The 25672-nt window shown below is 42.2% G+C and overlaps 1 protein-coding gene across 3 annotated transcripts in view; it reads right to left on the bottom strand.

Moving 5' to 3' along the window:
- Positions 1–16150: 16150 nt before the first annotated feature.
- The window catches only part of WDR27 (WD repeat domain 27), a 63980-nt gene continuing 54458 nt past the window's right edge, over positions 16151–25672 (bottom strand). For all 3 annotated transcript variants that reach the window (XR_013837505.1, XM_079971335.1, XM_079971334.1), the window contains one exon: positions 16151–16709. Coding sequence is in view for 2 of the 3 variants with exons in the window: in XM_079971335.1 (XP_079827461.1) it covers positions 16650–16709 (60 nt within the window). In the remaining variant the exon portion in view is untranslated. The remainder of the gene's footprint in view (positions 16710–25672) is intronic.

Genomic DNA, 25672 nt, shown 5'->3' with positions numbered 1-25672 from the left:
GGAAGACTAGAAAAAAGAACATTACAATAAGCAAGAGTAAGAGCAAAATTTTTGAAAGTAAGAAAGAATATATTTTCAAAAGAAGAACTTGCTAACGATAAGATTTTGAAAAAAAATGAGTTCATGAGAAGGAAGGGTTGATTGTCTGAAGCCTGGAACATTATGCAGAATGCAGAGGGGAGCAAACCTTCTGGTGGAGGTTAAAGTAGTCATTATCATTTATTTCCCTGTGGAAACCACACTAAATTCAGAAAGCAAGCTCTAAATATTTCAGATAAATAAATGTAATCCAATAATGAAAACCTCTGCTAAGCACACAATTATAGCGTAAGGTTAAGAACGTAAAGCACACACACCCAAAACGGAACAATTGCTGTCCCTGGTGCCAAGCAGTTAGCAGAGGAGGCTCCAACGTGCTGCCTTTCAGAGTGAGGAAAGACAAATGTGAGGTGGTAAAAGGTCAGAATCATGAACACTGGTCCCAGTCCTGACATCCATGTGTACCTCCAGGTTCCTGGACAGACTTTCTAGTGCACAAGCTGTACCCTGCAAAACCAAACAAAAAAAACACAAGGTACAGATGGGTCTCAAGGAGCAACCAAACGGATGAATCACCCATGAAACTACCATTAAAGCAAAGACTGCAGTGAGGAAGCTCATTTGTTTCAGCTTAGTCTACTTATAAGGCCTAAGGAGTTCCTCTTCTCTCTCTTCTTAATACTGTAAAGATTCCAACAGACAAAAGCTGTTGATTTCAAAAAGCTGCTCACCTTCAGGGAGGGGTGTGAACAAATCACAGTTAACTCTTAAAGCAGAACTGGGGGAAAAGATTGAGGGGCTCTCCAGATGTTGCTCCTCCACCCCTCCCTTAGCTATTATGGGTGGGCCTGATGGGAGTCAGAGTCCCACAACATCTGGAGGGCCACCAGTTCCTGATCTCTGTCTTAAAGTGCCTCTTGCTGCAGATGCAGTTGTGGAGACATTGCCAGAGGGACATGAGGAAGGACTCATGACTAGCTGATGCATTTGTGTGGGGGGGGGGATAAAGCAGGAAGTGGAGAAAGGCAAACCAGATGCTTGAGGAAAGCTTCCTGCATGTTATGAGATGTAGGACATTCACTCCTCATTCCTGAGATGTGTGTTTACAGTTTAATTTTGATGAATAAAGTGGGTGTTGTTTGCATATGGTACATTTCTGAATTTATATTTTCAATTTCCATTCCAGGGTGAGTGTGGCTAACGAGCACTTCCATCTATCAGACTCTAAGTGAAAGTCACTATTGTGCTTAATATAATTTTAAAATGGGTGGGAATCATTTCTTTGCATGTTTTATGGCCAAGAAGTTTTGTTGAGCCCAGCTCTTTAAAAACCCATCTGTCTAAATAAGGGTTCCTATGAGAGGTGCTTGTCAGCAAATGGTTTTCTTATGGTGAATACTTTGCCTTTTTCATGAGCGCATCCTTGACAAATTCACTTTCAGATTCCTGTTTATATTGGCGGAAGTATTAACTCTGCTCCCTAGATTTACAGCAAGTATTTCTCACATAAATGTTACAGCAATCTTAATAATACTTAGCTGTTTCAAAGCATTTTAGGGTAAAACCCCATGTTCACTTACCTTGGAGTAAGACCCATTTCTAAGTGAAGTACATAAAAATTACAGAAAGCATACACTGGATAAGACCAATTTAAACTGATCACAAAAAAAAGAAAACTTCCTTAAAATGCCTGCTGGGTTAGAAAGGGCTGGTGCTCTGCACGGAGGTCCCATCTAATCTTATTTGGAGGAATTCCACAGAATCAGGCCCACAATGCTGAATTCACAGACTACCGGTATTTCAGACACCATTCCTCTCCTGCCTCTCCCAGATCCACAAAGAGGAGAACATTTCACTTTATCAGGCCACCATTAGTACAGGAGCTCAGCAATGAGTCAAAGCAATGAATCGTCAACATCAACATCGTTAAACTGGTCACTGCACCAGAAGCGATTTAGTCATGCTGGCCATGTGACCTGGAAAGCTGTCTGTGGACAAACACCGGCTCCCTCAGCCTAAAGGGAAATGAGCGTCGCACCCCATAGTTGCCTATGACTGGACTCAACTGTCCAGGTGTCATTTACCTTTATCGTCTTCCAAAGCAACAACTCTATTCCCAACTTAAGAATGGAAAGTGACATGCCAGTGGACAACAAGAGGTTTAAAGATGCTCTCAAGGCAAATCTTTAAAAATGCAGTAGAAGCACGGATAATTGGGAAATACTGGCCTGCGAGCATTCAAGTTGGAGAATTGTCTCTACCAAAGGCATCATGGACTTTGAAGCACAAACTCAAGATGAAAGGGAGAAAGAAGCTAAGAGGAAGATACATTTGGCAAATTCTGAGCATCAACTCCCGCCTGGAAACCTATGTCCCCACTGTGGAAGGACGTGTGGATCCAGAATTGGCCTCCACAGTAATTTATGGATACACCATTAAGACCATATTCATGGAAGAATCTTACTTGGCTATGAGTGATTGCCAAAGAGAGAAGAAGAGGAGCTCAGCACTCCCTCTCACGATAGATTTTATTAAATCTCTTCAATTTGATTTTCTTCAGTTGCCCATGCAAGAAACATACCATGGAAGAGTGGAGTGGAAGGAAACAAATGACAAATTGGATCCATTTCACAGCGTGGCCAAGGATATGCTACTTTTATGTCTGATTGCTCTAATGACTAATACATTTGGCTTTGTGTCCCAGAAGCAAAAGAAAAAAGGAAGAAAAGTTTGACTCCAAAGCAAAACACTGATAATCAAACCCATCTTAATTCTCTTTTCTGGGATTCCAGGCTATTGTTTTCAGCCACCCACTAAGCTGTGTCCACTGGAAAAGCTGCTCTGGTTCCTTCATTAAGGCATGAAAGAAATATGGGGTGCTGTTATGCTTTGATAAACCTCCAGTTTATGGTGGATGCACCTTTACTTAATTACTTCTGCATATTTTGTTTATTTATCAAGGAAAGAAAACACCAAGCCTAGTAAAGATGAATTAATATGATCACAAGTTTATTTTTAGTTCCATAAAATCTTTAACGCCAGGTACATCTGGGATTATTTGTAGCTTCTGGGCTGTTTCTGTCTGTCCGTGGAACTGCCTCCAGGGCTGTCCTTTGGCTTGCTTTCTACTTCGTTTGTTTTCCAATAGCTGGAGGGAGCCAGTAATGAACCTGGGAAACACAGCAAAGGCTCCTTTTCACTGCTTTTTCAATTCCAGAAATAAAGCTGAGCCGAAAATGAAAAGGCAAGTCTTAATTTTGCAGCTATGTTTGCCACCATGACAATGGAAATCAAATACAGTAGCAGTATTACATGCCCCCTCCGCTTTCTCGATAGTGCTACGGGTTTTGCAGCACAATATTAACTACATCTACTCAGAAGTAAATCCTATTGAATTCAATGGGGCTTACTCCCAGGTAAGTGGGATTTGAATTGCAACCTTAGTCTGCTTTTGGATGATAGAGCCAACCCCTCACTTCGTGGCTACATTGCAGCTTCTTTTTGGTTCTCTATCTGCCCTCCTCCCATTGTTCTCAGCCTCTTCCTGGCTGGTAGGTGTGTTGTAGTACACAATACTGCTCAACCATTGTCATAGCTTTTTTAATACAAAGATTACTTGATCACCAAGTACCAAACATGATCCTTGACAACTGTTGCACCACTCTTCATTTACTGAACAGTAACTAGACATGGCAACTGGTCCCATCACCTCCTGGCAAATAGAAGGGGAAGAAATGGAGGCAGTCAGATTTTACTTTCTTGGGCTCCATGATCACTGCAGATGGTGACAGAAGTCACGAAATTAAAAGACGCCTGCTTCTTGGGAGAAAAGCAATGACAAACATAGACAGCATCTTAAAAAGTAGAGACATCACCTTGCCAACAAAGGTCCGTATAGTAAAAGCTATGGTTTTCCCAGTAGTGATGTATGGAAGTGAAAGCTGGACCATAAAGAAGGCTGATCGCCGAAGAATTGAAGCTTTTGAATTATGGTGCTGGAGGAGAATTATGGTGCTGGAGGAGAGTCCCATGAACTGCAAGAAGATCAAACTGATCCATTCTTAAGGAAATCAGCCCTGAGTTCTCACTGGAAGGACAGATCGTGAAGCTGAGGCTCCAGTACTTTGGCCACCTCATGAGAAGAGAAGACTCCCTGGAAAAGACCCTGATGTTGGGAAAGATGGAGGGCACAAGGAGAAGGGGACAGAGGACGAGATGGTTGGATGGTGTTTGCGAAGCTACCAGCATGAGTTTGACCAAACTGCGGGAGGCAGTGGAAGACAGGAGTGCCTGGTGTGCTTTGGTTCATGGGGTTACAAAGAGTCGGACATGACTAAACGACTAAACAACAACAACTAGACATAATTCTCACACAGAAAAATTTGCCCCCCTGGGCCCCTTTGGAAGGTAGGGTGTGGTGTAAATTTGATAAATAATAGCATTTGAGTCCCTCCCCCTTTTTTTGTTCTCATAAAAGGAATGGCAAGGATGAGGCCAAATGGGCCCTGGGAACAATGCATTACTTCTTCCATACTAGGAAAAAACTGGAAAGGATTTTTTAAAATAGTTTTTATTGAAAGATTTTCATGGGTAACAAAGGTACAGATGATGCATCTGTTTTCTGTTCATGAGTCCTATCTACAGGTCAGTTACATTTGGTGTGTGATGTTACTATCTTAGGCATTGTAAGGTTGGGGTGAGGACAGAAAAGATTTGACACAGTGCATCTCCCAGCCCCATTTCCATCCTGCAAATGCTTGTATACATTCAGTAAAATGAGATGGATGAAAATCTATATATATGCTACTCCTGTGGCAGAGAAGCCTCATTTGCTGCAGCGTGCCACTCCACTAACCAATGGCAACTGGACCACACATATGAGGCAACCAATCAAATGGGTCTCTTCTACATGGCTGCCACCCACTTGGCCTGCAGGGTCCCACTCACTTGCTTGCAAAGTTAACACATCAGGGTGGGCCAATGCTACTGACAAGCAGCCTCCATTGTGGTGATGTTTTAAGATGCTCCAGCACCACTGAAGTGAGTAAGTGAGGACTTGAGTGTGTGATAATGGGTTTCAGTGGAGTGCCTGACTTTCTGGGAACTGTGTCTGATGTATTTATTAATCACACTCCCTTTAAAGTTTGACTGCCAGTCCACTTGCTTTTCATGTAATTTATTGCCTTTTAAATATTGTCCAGGTTGAAGCTAGGTGGGTGTAATGCATAACAGTGGCCTGTGTGTAAATGTCCAAAAATGTATAGAGCTTGCAGGTTTTCATCTGGTTTATTCCCTTTTGGTTTCTTCTCATTACACAGATTTTTCACTCCACATAGCTGCCTCCACCCAAAATACATGTTCTCATGACACATCATTGGAATGCATATAATCTTCTGTCCTGTTCCTAATTACAGTGCTCAGAGCTCTGCAAAGGGCTGGAGACAGTCAATAATTTTTAAGAGAGTGGAAGGTGGTTAGAGGAGATTTTCTTCCCAAGTTGCACAGAAATGATTGGGAAATAATTCTGTTTGCTACAAAAGAAACGAGCAGCAAGTTTAACATGAATCAGGCCTGTTCAGCTGGTCATCAGAGCATTCTCAAGGGATGGCCCAAGGAGCCCCAAACATTTTTTATTTCTGTTTTTATATATAAATTTGCTTAAACTTTGGGCATTCTTCAAAGTGCAATTCTAGCCACCTACCATCTGAATTTGCCCAGAGGCACTCCATAAATGTATCTAAGCTGCCTCAGGGACCTATTCCTAATGTACTTAGCAACACCCCTACTGGTTACCCAAGTCAATGTCATTCAGTTACAAGAGCTCTCCTGTTTTTCTTCCTGCTTGGGAATGTAAGGCTATGTTCACATTCCCTTTTACTTTGCACTCACTGCATTTCCAGTGCTGGGTTTTTCCATCCCTGTTCATACAATGTTATTCCAAATGCATACGTATTCTGTGCTTTGTTCTAAAATGCTATTGCATTGTTCCTCCAACCAGCTTCACACCTGTTGGAGTCCCTTTCGGCAGGTCCTAATTGGTTTCTAGTCAAGATGTGAATACCTTTGCAAAAGGTTAAAAATATCCAGTGCTGTATTACCCTTAAGGCAGACCAAACAGATGCTTAGGACACCAGCAAAGCAGCTGACAGAAGAAGTCACCAGTGGGTAGAAAGTCCACCATAAAGAGCTTAATGCACATTTATTGCATCCTAGAGATGCTTCTCATTGTACGCTTGCAAAACAAACATTGTGTCTGGTAAAGTTGGCTCCTTTCTCTCTTCTAGTTCCTCTTTCCAAGGACTCCTTTTTTATCTTTGAAAAAGAACAGTTTAGTGTTAATTCTCCAACTTGCATTTCACCCCACTGGTGTCAAGGATGCTTTGCTAGGACGTATTTTTCTCCCTTGTATCTCTTTCTAAGAGCCACCTCTATCTCCCTTGAGGAGCTGAAAATGGTCCAAGGCATTTTGCAACCCAAAGGAAAGGATAAGCTGGTGCCTTCACCATTCCAAATGCAGAAGCTGATTGCACCAACAGCTGGTCCTTGGTCCTTATTTCAATACAGTGGTACCTCGGGATACAGACGCTTCAGGTTACAGACTCCACCCAGAAATAGTACCTTGGATTAAGAACTTTGCTTCAGGATGAGAACAGAAATCGTGCGGTGGCAGCGGGAGGCCCCATTAACTAAAGTGGTACCTCAGGTTAAGAACAGTTTCAGGTTAAGAATGGACCTCCAGAATGAATTAAGTTCTTAACCCAAGGTACCACTGTACTGGCAACAGGATAGTATCTAAAAGCAGAAATCTAGCTAGGTGGGCAGAGGAAACGGCATGTGGCCCAGAAAGTTCTATACCCTCATAGAAGAACGGAAGTTGTCCATCACTGTCCCCGCTCCCTTCATCTGCTGTGTATGAGGCGGTTGTCTCACTCTACCAAATGGTAGGGCCCAGCCTGCTTGAAAGCAGGTCTCAATACAACCACCATTACCATTTCAAGAGTGGCACTTTTTTTCTATCAAGGGGACAGTTGACATGAACTATGAAATACTGTGAGAATTCAACCTACCACTTACTGTACTTCCATCTGTCACGAGGTGAAACTATTCCATGGATGGGCCTTTTTCTGGGCCCTGAAGCATCCAGGGCTGACTTGGCTCTAGCATCACACTTGACCTCACACAAACTTTAAAGATCAACTCAGCAACTGGAACTGTGGGGACTCTGTGGTCATCCCAGCTAGCTGTTAAATTGTTTTTGTTTTGTTTCCTGCTATACATTTATGAGATCAGGCTACCAGTGTTCGCTTGCCTTGTAAAAGGCTGACTGGCAAAGAAAAAGAATTAACCAGAACTGGAATTCAAGCAATGTTCAGAACATGGAGGTTCTGTGCCATTTCAAAATTGAAACAAGGCTAATTCTCCCACACTTCTTCCACTATTTTTATTAAGTGTCTTAGAAACAACTTGAAACAATTTATCCTTCATTAGCAGAAGCACACAGGAATTAAGCATTCTTTTCTTTAAAAGGCTACAGTCTTTCCTCTGCTAATTTAATTGTTCTGAGAATCATTGTGCAAGAATAACTTGCCTGGTAATTAATTGGGTTTATCTTTGAAAATAATTGGGGGAAACTCAGGTCTTTTGGAGTTTTCTCTCAGACACCTTGGAGAAACCAAGTCACAGTGAGGTTGCCTCCACCCTTTCTGCCAACCCCAGCCTGCTATCTTACCAGGCAAGCTTTCTCATGCAAGAGGGGAGGACTTCCTAGTGACAGATATGCCATATAGGTTTCACTTTTGAGACTAGGATGCATGCTCAAGAGCATCTTTTCCTCTTGGGATGTAATGGGTATTTCACTGTGCAGCAGCAGTGAAAAAAGTGAATCCCATATTAGGAATAATCAGCAAAGGAATTGAAAAGAAATCTGCCAGTATCATAATACAGTGGTACCTTGGGTTAAGTACTTAATTCGTTCCTGAGGTCCGTTCTTAACCTGAAACTGTTCTTAACCTGAAGCACCACTATAGCTAATGGGGCCTCCTGCTGTTGCGGCGCCACCAGAGCATGATTTCTGTTCTCATCCTGAAGCAAAGTTCTTAACCTGAAGCACTATTTCTGGGTTAGCGGAGTCTGTAACCTGAAGCGTATGTAACCTGAAGCGTATGCAACCTGAGGTACCACTGTATTATTATACAAATCTATGGTGTGGTTACATCTGGAGTACTGTGCACAGTTCTGGTTGCTTCACATCAAAAATAATACATTTGACTCACAACTCATATGCATGTATCTTGTGCAAATTCAGCTTTTAAGTGCTTAACCAATCATTTATTTTAAGGGGGCGGGAGAAGAGGGAAGCCAGAGGGGGGTGGGAGAGCAGGGAAACACCTGCCCCCTTTGCAAAGTTAAGTTTGTTTGGAAATAGAGTGGATAATTAGTAGGAGGGCTGGATTACCCTTGTATTAATACAAGCCTGGGTTGAACTTCAAAGGAGGTCTGGGTTACACTTGTATTGGGGGTACATTTTCTGAAGTGAAGAAGCTTGATTTCTGAGCTATTCCAATTCACTCTGAGTATTTGCCTTTATAGAACTCTATGTGGGAACAAAACCAGAATTAATTAGCTCTGCCTGTCACTGGCTTAGGCTCTGCCAGTCATTTGTTCTGGCTCCACCTGCAGTTGGTATCCTTGCATTCCATGCTAATTGTCCCAATGAGTAGCAACCTCCACTGAATGATGAGAAACTGAATGATGAGAAAAATGCCAATCCAAGCTACTATGGTCCTTAAGCAACTTTCAACATGGTGTATTTAAAAAAAAACCCAACAAGAACTTGGTACTGCCTTTTGTCCTTAGAACTGGACCTCTACTACTTATTTGATGTCTGAATTGGGCAGGCTCTCTTTAAAAGAGACAGGTATGCCACTGTCACATATATCTCGGCCATAAATTGAAATGATGATTTTCAATCAGGATCAGCAAAGGAAAATTCCAGTGGTGGAAGTCAAATGTTTGAACACTGCAGCTAGAGCCATACCACCAGTGGCCCTGAATAAGTATAGGAAAGGAAGGAGACATGAAACAAATTATTAGTGCAACATGCAAATCAACTCAAGCTTTCCTCGGAAAACATTTCATTACAGAACCACAGTGACAACTGCGAAGCTACCATATTTAAGAAACAAGCCTTCCCAGGAGCCAGAAAAATAAGTTGCTATCAGTTAATTGCCAGTTATTCAATAAATTGTTGATTCATGATAGACATAGTACTTTCCATTGAGTTTTATTTGTCCTTATTATCAAATAGATACACAAGGTTAGGCAATGCACAATATCTGTGGAAAAGGCAATTGTGCATCATACAGTATTTCTAGTAGTATCCAGTATGGTGGAGAAGCAGAGCTGCAGTTGGTAGGAGTGCTGGAATGGGTTGTCTCCTTGCTGATGCTCTGCCCCATCTCAGCCCCATCCAGGCAAGTATAGCAACACTGGTGTCAGAAGTGCAGCTCGGCAGCTCTGCCACCACATTGGATACTACTGAATATTTCACAGGCAGACATAGGCACTTGCTTCTAACACCCTTATATTCAAAGGAAGAAACAGGGCTTAAGCTGCGCTCAGGATGGGTGAACCTATCAATTATTTTTTCTTCAGCTTTCACTTTTCCAATCTTAAATCCAGTTTACCAAATTTCTGCAACAGTTTGTGATTTTTTTGTATTAAAATGTCATCACAAAAAATTGTCAGCATTTTAGTGCATATGGCTCCTAATATTTAATTTTATTAGACAAAATAGTCTAATATACACATTTTACAAGTGATTGCCCCTAATGTATTTTGTATGTTGCTTTCATTTATATATTTGTTTCTGGACATGCTATCCCTAATATGCACTTTTTTCTACATTTTCTTTTTGCTGGAGGACTGCATCATAAAATTTGAAGAAATGAGTTCTGAAGGATAGCTGTGTTTTGATTTGTGCTTCAGTTTGGAAAGTGTAAATTGGCTGAACCAAATTTCTTCCCTATTGGTAATCTCCCTCCCCTCCCTCACCAGTATTAACTATTATCTACTCCATCTACCTTTTGCTGTATTAATTTACTTTGAAACAGCATGACCTGAACTGTTCTAAAACCATGTAGTTTATGCTTTTGGTTGTAGTTATAATGAAAAAAGTTAAATGTGTACTTAACGTAAATTTCAATTTTCTGTGTTCTAGGACATGCCAATGTTCAGCATTGGGAAACAGAAAGTCATTCATCTTCAGCAATACTAGCAGGAAAAGCTCCCTTTCTTTTTCCAGGACCTGATCTGTCTAGATACAGCAGCAAATGACTGGATAGTTGCTTGTTTTTACTTGAGCTTAGCAGCATTTCCACACACTCTCAAAAAAAGGAAAGCCACCAGTGGAGCAGGATTGTCTCTTTGCTTCCCCCATTTTAGCCAGAAACTGAGTATGGGAATTCCTTGCCATTTCCTGAAGCTAGGGAACACCTCCCCGCTTTAGACAATGCACCAATCTCTCTCCCATCTTACAGGGACCAGAGCAGCCATATTGCACAAAAAAGATTCACTGATGAACTTCAAGGTGGCATTAAAAGTAACGATTTACAGCTGGTTCACTGTCAGCAGCAATCACATATAGAGTGTAGTGGCACACAAGCTAAATTTTCCTTCTTATTATATTTTATATGTTCATACACTTATATCCCAACATTCCTATTAATTATCCAGGAAAGCATTAAAAACGTAAATCGACAAATCATCAAGTCATAAAACATTTCTTTATAAAAACAACCACCATACAGCAAAAAATTTGGAATACAATCAGTGGGTGTAAAACTCAACTAAAGAAAAGGCAGCCAGGAAATTTATTATTTGGCATCTGGTGGAAAGCAGCATAGGCACAACACCTCTTTCCACAATTAGAGTGCCACAACCAAAAAAGGTCCTGTCTTTGGTCACCACCTGTCTAAATCTCTGATGGCAGGGGAATCTGGAGCAGGGTCTCTCATGAAGAGCACCAAAATGAGTGGGTTCACATTTTTATTTGAATCCCACACTGAGATCTTCAGGGTGGTCTGCGATTAAATATCAAAAATGCAACAACTGAAAAGGAACAAAATCAACAGCAACAGATGAATTATGGGTAGACCAAAACCTGTCAACAACCCTCCCTGTAAGAGACGATAAATTTTTTCAGACACCCTGGCTCTACTCATAGCTATTGTGAAGCTGTAGGAAATGTGGAGAGAAGACTCTCTGGGATGAGTCAACGGTTCGTGCAATCAATATGGGTTGGATCCAAGGTTTGCTTTCTCCAGAACAGCACAGGAAGTAGCAGTTGGCAGAGGAAAGAAGAAATTAGTAAAAAATCACCTCTCCTATCCTTTCCACTGACAAAAGCATCCTGAGTGGAACTCTTCTCAGAGGATACTACCACCTGCGAAAACAAACTCTGGATCCAACCTGTGTAGTCTATATCCACAATTGCTATTCCACTTTAAAGAGAAAACTCTTAAGTGAGATGGGCACACAACCCCAGAGTCTGTCAAGACTGGCCCGTACGGGCAGGGGTACCTTTACCTTTACCTTTTACAGTTCACACCAGATTGCCCTTATGTGATCAGCAAGCATAAGAAAGGTTCATATTGTCCACAGAGGAAGTTCCAAAGCCAAAAATTCACCTTTAAGTGAACTAAAACTTCCCTTCTCAGCAGAATTCAAAGACATGTGGGCATTTTTAATGTAACACTGAATAAGCCTAGTATAGCAGACCAATAATATGACTGGAAACTGCTGTTTCTTTTTTTTTAATAATTTTTATTAACCGGCCAATCAAATCAAATCAAATCACATCACATAAATTCCGAATTACAAAGCCGAATTTTAAATTTTGTTGAGGGAACCCATATTTCAAGATCCGAAGAGGGATTCTGATCATCTTCTTGCCACTGCGTTAATGTCCAAATCAGTCCAAACAAAGTTCATAATTCTATCCAGTCTTATCTTGCTGTTTCCACATCACATCTTGTTCATCTTCCATACCTGGGTAAGGTAATTGAGAGAGGAGTTGCTGAACAGCTTGATAGGTTTCTGGAGGAAACATCGGCATTAGATCCATTTCAGTCCGGTTTCCGTCCTGGTTTTGGGACGGAGACGGCTCTGGTTGCCCTAACAGATGATCTCCGTAGACAACTGGATCGAGGCGGGTCAGGACTGCTGATCCTTTTAGATTTGTCAGCATCCTTTGACATGGTCGATCATGATCTTCTGGACCACCGCCTCGCCGACGTGGGGGTACAGGGCATAGCCCGTAACTGGTTGTGCTCTTTTATCTCTGGTCGGGGACAGAGGGTGGCACTAGGGAGGGAAATGTCATCGCGCCACTCCTTGGTGTGTGGAGTGCCGCAGGGCGCAATTATCTCCCTGATGCTTTTAAACATCTATGCGCCCCCTTGCCCAGATTATCCGGAGCTTTGGGCTGGGATGTCACCAATATGCTGATGACACTCAGCTCTATCTGCTGATGGATGGCCACACCGACTCGGCCCCGAACACACTGACCAGATGCTTGGAAGCTGTGGCTGGATGGTTTCGTGGGAGCCGATTGAAACTAAATCCTTCGAAGACAGAGGTCCTATGGCTAGGTCGGGATGGCATGGGGATGAGGGACCAACTCCCTTCTCTTGCGGGGGCCCAATTAGTGCCACTGCCTTCCGTTAAGAGTTTGGGTGTAATCCTTGACGCCTCCCTTTCCACGGAGGTGCAAGTTACAGCAACAGCCAAGGCGACATTTTTCCACCTTCTCCGCATCAAGCAGTTGGTCCCTTACCTTTCCCGCCCCGACCTGGCCACAGTGATCCATGCGACGGTCATCTCCAGGCTTGACTACTGTAATTCGCTCTACGCGGGGCTGCCCTTGAAGCTGTCTCAGAAACTCCAGTGGGTACAGAATGCTGCAGTGAGGCTCCTCACGGGTTCTCTGCCATGGGAGCATATTCACCCAGGGCTTTTCAAGCTGCACTGGCTCCCGGTGGAGTACAGGGTCAGATTTAAGGTGCTGCTTTTGACCTTTAAAGCCCTTCACAGCATAGGACCCTCGTACCTACGGGACCGCCTCTCCTGGTATGCCCCACGGAGAGCCTCAAGGCCCATAAACAGCAACACCCTAGTGGTCCCAGGCCCTAAGGAAGTTAGATTGGCTTCAACCAGAGCCAGGGCCTTTTCATCTCTGGCTCCGGCCTGGTGGAATGCTCTGCCTCATGAGACCAGGGCCCTGCAGGATCTGATTTCTTTCCGCAGGGCCTGTAAGACAAGAGTTGTTCCGCCTGGCCTTTGGCTTGGAGCCAATTTGATTCCCTCCCTCCCTCTCTTTCTTTTTCTTTTCCTTCTCCTCCTGCGATGAGGCTACATTTTAATATTTTAATGTTCCATTATTTTAATGTTGTATTTTATTTTTGTTTTTAAGTTGTAATCATTCATCTTGTTTTTATTATTGCTTGTAAGCCACTCTGAGCCCGGCCTTGGCTGGGGAGGGCGGGGTATAAATTAAAAAATATTATTATTATTATTATTATTATTATTATTACTACTACTACTATTATTTATTTTCTATTTTTTCTTTATGATCTCTTCTGATAGTCTCCTTAAGCAGATAAACACCAATAATAATCCTGTGTGAATTTTTTCGTTCTTCCAATCCTCAAATCAAGATGGTTTCCATATATCATCGCCTTCTTAGATAATGTTCTTAAGTCCCACTGAGGAGTTTCACCCACAATATAAAAACAGCTCTATTTCTCTATTTCTCCTCTCAGACTTAAGTCCTCCGACAGAACTTCCCAATATGGCAATGGAATTTTTAACTGCGTCATTCCAAAGCCCTTATACATTCCACGCTCTTCTTTGGTTCGAAACATGCTTTGGTTCGAAAGTTTATCTCCACACAGCCTTAAATCCACAGCTTAAGTCCTTAAAACGACATTTCTGACTTGTGAGGGGGGGGGATTCTTGTTTAATCACATAAGGGAAAGAAAGGAAAGTTTTTTTCCCCTCCCCCATCAGTGCCTTTGCCATACCGAGTCTTGGCGTATCTTCTCATGATTTATACTTGTTCCTCCAACTCGTCTTGTTTTATCAGAGATCTCTTCTGTTAGCAGTCTTTACTCCCCCTTCTTCCTTGAAATATGTGCATTTGCTTCATCCAAATTGTTTCTTTTGAAGTTCTTGCAGCTAGTGGCGCGGATCAGAGATGGTGTCCAGGAGCACCGAAATCCCACAGGAGGGCATTGTGCCTAGTGCCCCCATCCCCACAAATTCGGGGGTGGTATAGGGCACAGCAGGCAAGGGCAGTCCCCCACCACAATCCTGGGGGGGGGGTAGGGAGGCTATTTACTCCCATCACAGCCTCCAATTTACCTCGTGTGGGTCGGAGAGATGTTATTGTCAGCCATCTTCTGATGCGCCCCTAGTGGTCCCACTGGAAACTGCTCTTTCAACAAAGATAGGCTTATGAAATGCCACAAATTATCTGAAGCACAGAACCAGATGTTTGACTGGTTGATCGGTCAGAATCATTAGATTGTGTGATTCAGAATGAGTCACTATTACACAGCTCCTCAGAGCTTCAGCTACTTGTTTTACATTATCAGTAATATGCTTTTATAACTCTCTTGAGAAAAACCAGCTCTGTCTACCCTGTATCTGCATCGCTCTGCTGAGCTACTATAGACTATTGATTTGTTTCAAAACAGTGAAGCCTGCCACCTGACAAGTGTTCCCAGCTGTAAGAGCAACAGCTGACGGATACCAATCCTAGAGTGAACATCCGATGATAAGAACTTCATTACAAATCATTCTGACAGTTTCCTGGATGTAAAAAATGTAGCAACCAAAAGTTCCTTTGGTTATTATCCAATGGTTCAAACACTGGTATGCAATAACTGTCTTGTTATTTTGTCAGGATGTGTTTATCTGCCCCATAGTCTCTGATATCAATAGAAACTTTAGGAACCAAGTTTACTACCCTTGCTTTCCAGAACAATCAGCATGATTGGTACTGCCGAAATACCAGCCACCCAGAGCGGCTGGGGCAACCCAGTCAGATGGGCAGGGTATAATAATGCCATCTAGCTCCCCACTGTTGTCACTGGGATCTTCAGTTTTGCTACACATTTGGGCTCTTGAACCTTCCCCAAACTAGCCACACAACTTTCAGCATTTAACTACTATTTCATCCTCTGACAACCCTTCTGAAGAATTTGTGCACACACCTACCCATTTGCCCCACAACTAGAAGGCAAATAATATAGCATTAAGCATAATTTTAAAATGGTTTGCACCATTATAACATCTAGAATTATGGAATTATAACATCTAGATAAAAATCTATCCTGTTGGATTACTGCAGCATCCCTAGTGTGTATATAACACATACACTCATAGTAAACTGCTCTGGGTAAATCGGGCCTGAAGTGGGGTCAAAGTAACTTGCAAAGAATGCAGAAACCATGGATTCAATTCTACCAAAAAGAAATACTTTTCAAGGTTACATTTATTTCAGTGGGATAGTTAAGCACAGTCATAGTATTGCCCCAGTGAATTAAAGATGGATTGAACAAGATGACTTTTGGATGGGTTGGACTTCTTACTGGTACTGACTTTCTTATTAGAATTGGGTTTTCTTTTGGGAAATAGTTCTAAGAATGACATTTATTTCATTGAATCTACTCTGAGTATGACTTAGTTAGACCCAACTCAGTGTGCACAGCTTTTTAAAGATTATCCTCAAAATGCTCTTCAAAATTAGATTAAAGAATTCATGTAAAAGTTGAATATACCACAGTGACATATTTAGCAACCTATTGCGAAATAGTGCAAACCACATTTTCCGTACTGGTTCTTAAGGAGCCAGAAATCCAGTGTGATTTGTCTTCCAGAGTCTTTATACATGACAAGGAGAAAAGGACCGCATAACATTTAGTCTTGAAATATGTTTGGTATCATATCTACTGGTGTCTGAACTATAGTAAACCTTTGCTTGTATGTCTCAGTAATGCTCAGAACCTCATATTTCCCCTCACGTTGAATCAACAGGCAAGGACACAAATGACTAGAATATCATTTTATTATTGGGCATAAGGGTTTAGCCAATAATGGTACAAAGGTTTATTTGCTAAATGTCTGGTTGTGGAGATAACTATTGAAATCCCAACAAACTACAACAAAAAGTGTATATATGCTGCTGGACACCAGCTTTCTTAAATCTTACTTGATATTTCCAGACAAATTGCACTAGGATGGCTAGAGCTATTAATAATGGGAAACAACCCAACATAATATTATACATCTACCTATTCTGTAGCACTTCCAAAGCTGCAGTCCAAGGTAACCTGAATGTGATAATGCTCTGCAAGGAAAGTGGCAGAAAGGACTCTGTACCCTTATACAAAATGTTTTTCCAGCAGAGTAGACCTTGGAGCAAATCCCAGGGCAGACATAATCTGGAAGCCTATATTTGAAACAGAAAAATGCTGTAACTTGCCCAGTAACCAAATATCTCCTTTCTGTCGGAGAGCCTTATTCTTAAAGTAGCAGAGCCAAGGAAGTCAAGGCTGACAATCCGGTAGGAACAATTGCAGTTTGCCATCCAGGGTGGCTGTGGTGAGCTGTAATTCAAAACAGAAAACACATGATTGGCATAGAATGCTTTGTGTTGAATAATGGTTGACCAAAGGCCTAGCTACCTTATTAAATCTCATTATAAAAATTTAAAAGGCGTCTGGAATTTACTTTTCATGTATTATGTCCATGTTTGCTTGGGAAGTCTACTTTTATTTAGAATTCATTTTAGTTGGTTCCTGTGGTGTAAATGCCAATTATTACTACCAAGATAAAGAACTGTGATGAATTAGAAATCCTGTAATGCCCTTCTGCTTGCAGAACAGCTTTTGATCCAACGAAGTGAACACTACTGTAAGAGAACAGGAGGTTTTTTTCTCCTATTTCTGCTTCCCCTGCAGCCCTCCACTCCATCTCCCCATGGTATTTAGGTGGTTTCTGACATATAAATGAACCAAATGCTATGCTATATGTGGAGATCGGTTGGGGGTTGTTGATGCTGCTGCTGTTTGCCATATAAGTACTTATAAGCTGAGAACCTTCAAAATGGAAATAACAGAAAATCAATTTTAAAAGCCTGAAAAAAGTTTTTTATTGCTAGCAATTATAAAAGAATAAGAAAAACAGTACAATGAAGCAATGACCGCTCCCCGCTTAAAACGGGGGGCGCTCTTTGCGTGGACGCGCGCAGCCCTAGATCTGGAGCAGCCCCATCAGCATAGGCTTGGCTTTGCCTTCCCTCAGGTGGGATACCTGGAGGTCTCCGCCTACCTCAGTCAGTTGTCCAATCCCACCTGGGGGAAGCGTTGCCAAGGAGACCAGGCCAGGTAGGGGAGGGATTACCTGCCTACACAACAGAGGGAGGATCTTACCTGGGAATCCTCACTTGGCTCCAGAGCTTCTCCCACCCTAACCACCCTCAGTTAATGTCTTCTTTTGCAGGTTAACTTTTCTTCATAGGTTTTGCAGGTTAACTTTCTCCACAGGTATGCGGGCGCTGCTACGTTAAGGTCGCTGTTAAAGGGCTGGAAAGGATTTTCCCTGCAATGGCAGGTTTTGCCTTTCCCGTAGCAAAACGTCACAACTTTGGCGGTATCAGGCCTTGGGCGGAATCCTTTAGTCCATCTTCCTCTTTGCGGCGGCGATACCAGGGTTCCCCGTTAAAGGGGTTTCTGAAGGGAGGCTTTGACTGTACGCCGAAAGGTGGTCATTGCTCTCCCCTGCGGCGGCGGCGTAACGGGGGCGGCTATCTCTGCTTGAACATATGTTCTCCAGAGCCGGCCCATCCCCCCACACACACACTGGATAACCCTGAAGCTCCCTAAGTCCCCAGCTGGGGACTGGGGAGGGAGAACGCCCAATGCCTGAGCCAAGGTCTACCCACATTTGAAATTTAATAAAGTTGTGGCCAATTTAATCCCATAGCACGTTGTCTTGAGTCATTATTCCACATGACGGGGGGGACCGCTCAGGATCTGGGGACTCCGCCTGTCCACGCAAATTCCAAATATGTCTTTGGAACAATTAATTGGCTTGCACTTGCATGGATCATGAAAGTTACTAAAAAGCCAATTCTAATTCTTTGGTATTTTTCACTCCATACACTGGCAGCTGTTATACAAAGGGTTGAGAAAATGAGTCTGAGTACATTTTGAATTAATTCACATTTCAGTTCAAATATTCTGGTAAAAAAAAAAGAAGGAAAAGGATAACATTTACTTCTACATGTCTGTGACTGTTTTCTAGAATTAACGGCAGTAGCAACATCAAGTGGGGAAAAAGTTAAGTATTTTTCATTTTCCCATGAGGCTAATGAAAAGCAGAACCCAAGGAGCAATGGGAGTATTGACCCCATGGAGTGATGGGTAAATAAACAGTTGTGATGCAATCTGCTTGTGCTGATGTAGCCCTCCCCGCCCCCAACACACCTGCAGGTCATTTTAAGCAGCCAAGCTTGGGCAAGCCCCAGGGTTATCTGGCATTCCACATGGCACTGTATTACACAATATTTGTAAAGGCTAATGCTGTTGAGCAGAGCAGTTGTGCAAGCTCCTAGCCCGGAAATGCAACTTATTCTGTCTCACAGCTGAACATAAGCCTGGCCAGAAGTTGGAATCCTGTGCCAGTGGCATCCTGTTCTTTTTCAAATTAGCACAGGCTCAGGAGCTGCTGAAGCTGCTCCAACCATCACATCAGTTGTTGCACAGATGTTGAGTTCTCAGTTGTTTCTGATTTTATCTGTTCACAGTCAATGGGTGCGTATTTTGCAATGAGTTTTTCTTATTAACGCTTTTCATAAAACAATAAAATAGCTGCAGCAAAAAGTCACCGGGTGCATATTAACGGCATGGGGCTTGTGGACCACAACTGAAAACGCCTGCTTCTATTGCAGCATCTGAGACCCGACAAAGAAAGCATGAGTCCTATTTGCGGCTGTTAGACAGTGGTGAACCTTTTACAAAGTCTCATGGTCTGAATGATGCATCTTAAATTACAGAATGTGCAGTATCACTTATAATACTTTCATTTTAAACTCCATCTTTGCACAGGGCACATAATGACAAAGTTTTGAAATTTACTTCAGGAAAAAGTGCATTGTTTCTCATATTTCTGGGTGTGTGTGTTGTTGTTTTTTTAAAAAAAAAATTATGAAGGCTTGTATCTCACCCATCAGTTATAGTAACGGCCATTATAGCTCCATGATATTCATTATGGTATAGTGCCCTCTGCTGAAAATCCAAACATAAAGGAAATGCATACAAACAGAGTTGCAAAAAGGGAGTGGCAGAGTGGTGCATAAAGGTTTTTATTTAACTCACCTTCCTTTATCTCTCCTTTCTACCCTACAACTATTGAAGAATACTATTGTTTTGTTCAGCTACTCTTTGCCCAAACAAGTAGCCTGAGAGATGAATGGACTTTTAATATATATCTGTATTATTGCTTCTTGCATCACAATGCTCACCCCTGCTAGTGTTGATAACACTACTTCCAACTCACCAGTCCAGAAATTCTCATGCTAGCTTCATGTCAACTTCTTTGACAACTGCATTTTACTACTGCTGTTTACATCACATGAAGCAGCAGCACACTCCAGAATTGCTGTTTGGGTGGAAGTGACTTCCTCCTGCAGAACTACTTAGGCCCTGCTCCATCTTAAGATGTTACAGTGGATCTGTGGGAAGGGAGGTTACACTCAACTTTCTATCCACTGAATGGGAATATTAACGATGCTCATATATGTTTTGGAGCAGGGATGCTTCGTTTCAATGTGCACCTGCACAGATCCAGATGTAAACAATACTGTTCTCTGTATTCCTTGAAGGGCTGAGGGCTGAACAGCAGCTTGCCCTACTGGAGACGGTAGAGGAAAGAGGGAACAAGGCATAAACAAGCAGAGGGAGGAGCAAGATGGTTGCCATCTGATTTTATTCTGCTCCAAATTTGATTTTAAGATGTATTTTAATTGATTGTTTGATTTATGTTTTTAATGTATCATACTTTGATGTTAGCCGCCCTGAGCTTGGGCCTGGCCAGGGAGGGCGGGGTATAAATAAATTATTATCATTATTATTATTATTATTATTATTATTATTATTATTTACAGTGGGGAGTGGAGGATTAGCAATGGTAGGTGATATGTGGAACATTGCTTGTGAAGGAGACGACTGAAAATATCTGATAGCTGGCTGCATCATCCCCACAACTATCTAATAACCATTTCAGCTCCATTATGGAATGGTGTTCTGTGAGTAATTGCTCTGTTAAGAGTTTTGGTTAATGCTTCATTTCCTTTTGATGTTTCTCAAGGTTCCTGCTTTTATTTATGCTATATATTATTTCCTTTGGTTCATTTATTTCTTTTTGTTTAAAGAATCACTTTCATGCATTGCAGATTATATTCAGTTGCATTTAAGGCAAATCCAATAAAATATGGTGGTAGTAAAAAGTAATTTTTGAAGTAATTTGGGCTATGGAAATTGTGTGTGTTTAAAGTTATAAGGTGGCTGAGGGTGTGCGAGTGTTCTTGCTGCAAATTGTCCAGTATTCTAGGAAGTCAGAGACCCCGGAAGGTATTGCCTGTACAGTGGTACCTCAGGTTAAGAATTTAATTCATTCCAGAGGTCTGTTCTTAACCTGAAACCGTTTTTAACCTGAAGCACCACTTTAGCTAATGAGGCCTCCTGCTGCTGCCGGGCCGCCAGAGCACGATTTCTGTTCTCATCCTGAAGCAAAGTTCTTAACCCGAGATACCATTTCTGGGTTAGCGGAGTCTGTAACCTGAAGCGTATGTAACCTGAAGTGTATGTAACCTGAGGTACCACTGTATAGTGCATGAGAGATGGTTGATTTTCTTGAAAGGAAAAAGTATCTCCTTTTAACTTTTTTTTTTAAAAAAAATTCAACTCTCACACACTCTACAGGAAACCTGATCCAAAGATTCTGTATTATGCCTAGAGAATGTAGAAAACTGTTCAGATATGTATGCTACCTGATGTCTCTTGGAGATTATGAATATTGCCTGGAGAATGCATAAAATGCAGTCAAGATATTGTGGGCCAGATTCAACTAAATAGTTGTGCTAGAAGGAGAAACACAACAAGTTCCATCAACACAACAGGGCTTTCCTTTCTCTCCCCTTGCACCCCCAAATTGACTTCGGGGTGGTGGTGAGAGAACCCACAAAACAGCATGGGGGGGGGGACTGCTATATCTGGCAAGCAGAAATGCTTGTGCTGACAGAATGATCACCTTAGTGCAGAGGTTTTCAACCTTTTAAAGTCCACAGCTCCCTGTGGGGCTCAGGAGCCCAGCTATATCACTCTTTGCCTGCAGAGTTGACAGGCTCTCACCCTTTTTCGAACACCCTCCCTTGTGGAGTGTTCCCTCAGCCTCCTCTCCTCTCCCCTCTCCTTGGGAGTCCTCTGGGCACCCCTGGTCTCTGAGCTGCCCCCCCCCCGCCTCAAAGAGAGGTGCCTCCCCACACTGCCCCACAGAGGCCTGGGAGGTCTGTCCATTCCCAACAGCAAGGGTTGGCAAACTGCCTGGCTGGATTCCCATGCCTGCTTACTTGCTTACTCTGAAGCCGCCTTAGCTCTTGGCCAGCCCCAGAGGCACTATTTGCCTGGGGGCTTGTAGCTAGGGCTGCTGCCACAAACAGCTAAGGAGGCAGAGACACAAGAGGGCATCAGAGCAGGGAGGGAAGGAAAGAGGGACAGAGGCCAGTATTGCCTGCAACACCCCTGACTATCATTTAAAGAGCCCCAGGGTGAAAACCACTGCCTTAGTGCGACACTGAATGCCACCCTAGTATTCTCCAGAATCGGTGGAGATTATATATATTGCCTGGGGAGTGTACAACTCCCCCAGGCCTGTTGGAAAGCATTGGCTGGGAAATGTGCATAATTCCCTCTTTGCAGACATGTATACGTTCGCCATGATGCATGGCGAATGCACCCAATGGCTAGTTGTTATGCTCATTTGTTATTCAGCTCACTTTAGCCTGACATATACATGCACAAGCATATCTGCAAATTGAGAGTATGTATCTGACAAAGGTGTCCCCAGCTATAATAAATCTGTTAGGTTTTAAAGGTGCCTTGGGACTTCTTGGCAACTTTTGCTACAGTAGTTTAATACAGCTCCCCATTCAGAATAAGCAGTGACTCGAGTCTCAAGATAAATTTACTTAAGAAAGTTAATGTTTCTCACCTGCTTTTTATCCCTGCAGACATCTGTGCCTCCCATAAAAAGCTTCCAACATAAAAAGGTTTGGTAGGGAAAATGTGGGATGGAGACTCCTGTGGTAAGGGGCTAACTGGACATCCCTCACTGTTCAGGAGGGCCTCCAATTCTCTAGAGAGATTTGCAGGGGGCACAGATGACTGCAAGCAGGGGGCAGGAAACTCTCCATGAACTTTCTTAAGATAACTTACATTAGCACCTAACACTGCAAGTCTAACTATGCCTACCCTTAAGTAAGTCCTAATGAATTTGATGGGCTTGGTTCCTGATAAGTGGGCTGATTGCAGCCTAAGCCATTTCCTATCACAATATTGTTCTCATCGCCATAACCAATCGCCATCTCCCAGCTAGTATAAATTAGGCTCCAGAGGACATTGTGGTTAATGCAGTCATCATAATTTGCTTGCTATGCTATCTTCTGTTATGATCAGTAAGCTTCTTGTGTGGTATATGCATTCATATAAGTGTAGCCTAACAGACATCTTGAGGTATGTAAATTACTTCAGGTATTTTGCTCACTCTAATTTTTTCTCACCACAGAAATTTGCCTTCCTCTGTACTACGCAATAATTGTGATTCTCCCGTTCTGATTTGTGGTGCAAAGAGTATAAAAATATGTAATGGAAACAATGAAAATGTATAATGGTTTGCCACTCACATTTGTAATAGCCATTTGTGAGTCTATAACATGTATTCAGAATTCACATGGCTGAAAGAGTATGGACTCAAATTAAGGTGTGTTTTTTTTAAAAAAGATGAGCTTAAAAGAACTCTAATATGTCTTCTCTTTTGGTAAGAGAGCACTGTTTTCTCACGCTGTTAATATGACATCATTCTCAACCTGATATTATCTCCCAAGTAATGGGAAAAACTGGGGAAAAATATTTCTAAGAAGGGGAGGCTACAGAGATGATATATAATTTCAAACTTTCACAAATACTGTCCCTTGATAGCCTTTGCCTGGATACCAGATGAAACCTAGATAAATGGTGAACTCCTTGAGATCCAACTTTTGTGTCATTCTAAAATTGTTATGACTTAATTGCTTAAACAGTAAGGACTTTTGTGATTATATGTAATTCCAGAAGTATGGTTATATTACTTAGGGTTACTACACAAATCACATCCTGAGGCAGTTTTTATTTAGAAAGAATGTGGCAAATCAGGATCAGACCTTAGCAAAACTTTGAGACAGTTCCATCAGACAGAGGTATTCTTGCTGAATAGAAACATTTTTATGATCAGACATCAGACTACTTCTCTGGACACTTTTTGCAAATCCTAGTGATACTTAGCGGTTGCCTTTTAGCAGCATCTATTAAAGCTGAAACTTTCTTCAATGTATGATGACAGACATTTGGATTTTAAAACTGCCACTTGGTGAAAATATAGATTGAAAAGTGCATATTGAGATAGAGTAAGATTGGTACAGCAAACCACAATAATCTGCACTAATGCGAAGAAAATAAATTTCTATGCTTTTGCTCAAGACTTACATAAGCTCGAGAAAATGCTGTCATTCTAGGAAAGCATAATTCTGCTGAAAAGCAGGGTGAAATGGTGGTTAGACCAAAATACCGGGCCTCTTGCTCCTGAAGCTTGATCTGACCTGGATTTTCAAATGAACTTGCTAATTTATGCCCTTATCTGCATATCTGTAAAATGGGGATAGAATCTTGAAAGGATGGAGAAATAGGCACCAAATGGATGTCCTCTATATGTGCACACTGTTGGAAATAAATGTGCTGGGCCAGCATAAAGACTGAAATTATAACTGCTTGCTTCTCAAAAAAGCCAGCTCATCTATTTTTGTTATGATAATATCGAAGAAAAATATTAAAGATGGCATTTCCATCTAAGAATGAGTGATAGCCATTGTTAGTATATGGTAAACTATATTTCTTTCAGCATGAAAAATACAGCAAATATTGCAATTTGAGTAAAACGCAAATATATTTTGAGTGATTACTCATTTCAAAGTAAGAATTATTAATCAACTAAAATCCTTTGAGCCATTTGACAACAAGCTAAGATTCACATATATATGGGACGCAGGTGGCGCTGTGGGTTAAAGCCACAGCGCCTAGGACTTGCCGATCGAAAGGTCGGCGGTTCGAATCCCTGCGGCGGGGTGCGCTCCCGCTGCTCGGTCCCAGCGCCTGCCAACCTAGCAGTTCGAAAGCACCTCCGGGTGCAAGTAGATAAATAGGGACCGCTTACCAGCGGGAAGGTAAACGGCGTTTCCGTGTGCGGCTCTGGCTCGCCAGAGCAGCGATGTCACGCTGGCCACGTGACCCAGAAGTGTCTCCGGACAGCGCTGGCCCCTGGCCTCTTGAGTGAGATGGGCGCACAACCCCAGAGTCTGTCAAGACTGGCCCGTACGGGCAGGGGTACCTTTACCTTTACCTTTAAGATTCACATATGACTAAAATATTACAGAGCACTTGACAGCTTGAGGATGGATAATGTTAGAACAGCACCCCTAAATTGTCAAGCAAAATGTCTCCTGTAAACCACTAAGAATGACTTCATATATTAGCCAAGGAAGACACAGAGCCTGTTATAAGCAGCACTAGCATTTTTGCTGCCTTACAAAAATAAATGAACACTGTCAATGAAAGCAGTGTCATCTCTAGCAGTCAAGCAACAAAAACGGAATTTTGCTATGCTTCCAAAGTAATCAAAATGATTCAGTCCCATGCTAAGCAAACAACTAAAAAAATGCATAATCTCCTTAATATAGCTTGCTGTGTTTTCAGATTTTAAGGTCTCAAATAACTTACACCCAGCAGCAGATGGGGACAAATATATATATGGTTTTATATGGCTAAACTTTGTCACTTATATAAAAATAGGTGGATATCCTAAATACATAGTTGCTTAACAGACATTCAAGGAGCCATAGGACACAGTGGATCTTCCCCTCTGTTCATACAGGGGGAGGTTCACCACTGGAGGCCTCCTTGATGTGACCACAGAAACATCTACAGCCATCCCTCTTCTAATGTCAGATGTATAAGGGAGGAAAAAGAGGCATGCCAGGGGATTGAGGGAGACTTTAGATCTTCAAAATCCAAAGCTCCCTTGTGCTATTGGCACACCCGCAAAACAGCAAAAATCTATCTACCAGTCATGGATATGGAGTAGTGAATTTCCCTCCCATAGGACTCAATGGCAGGAAAATTTGGAAATCAAGAGAGATTACTGTAAATAGCCAGGTAAGATCTGCCCCCCACCCATGATTTTGCTTTGGCCCATGTAAACT

Source organism: Podarcis cretensis (genome assembly GCF_951804945.1).
Source record: "Podarcis cretensis genome assembly, chromosome: 3".
Classification (NCBI taxonomy): domain Eukaryota; kingdom Metazoa; phylum Chordata; class Lepidosauria; order Squamata; family Lacertidae; genus Podarcis; species Podarcis cretensis.
Note: the sequence above shows the minus strand (reverse complement) of the source record. Positions and strands in the feature narration are given on the sequence as shown.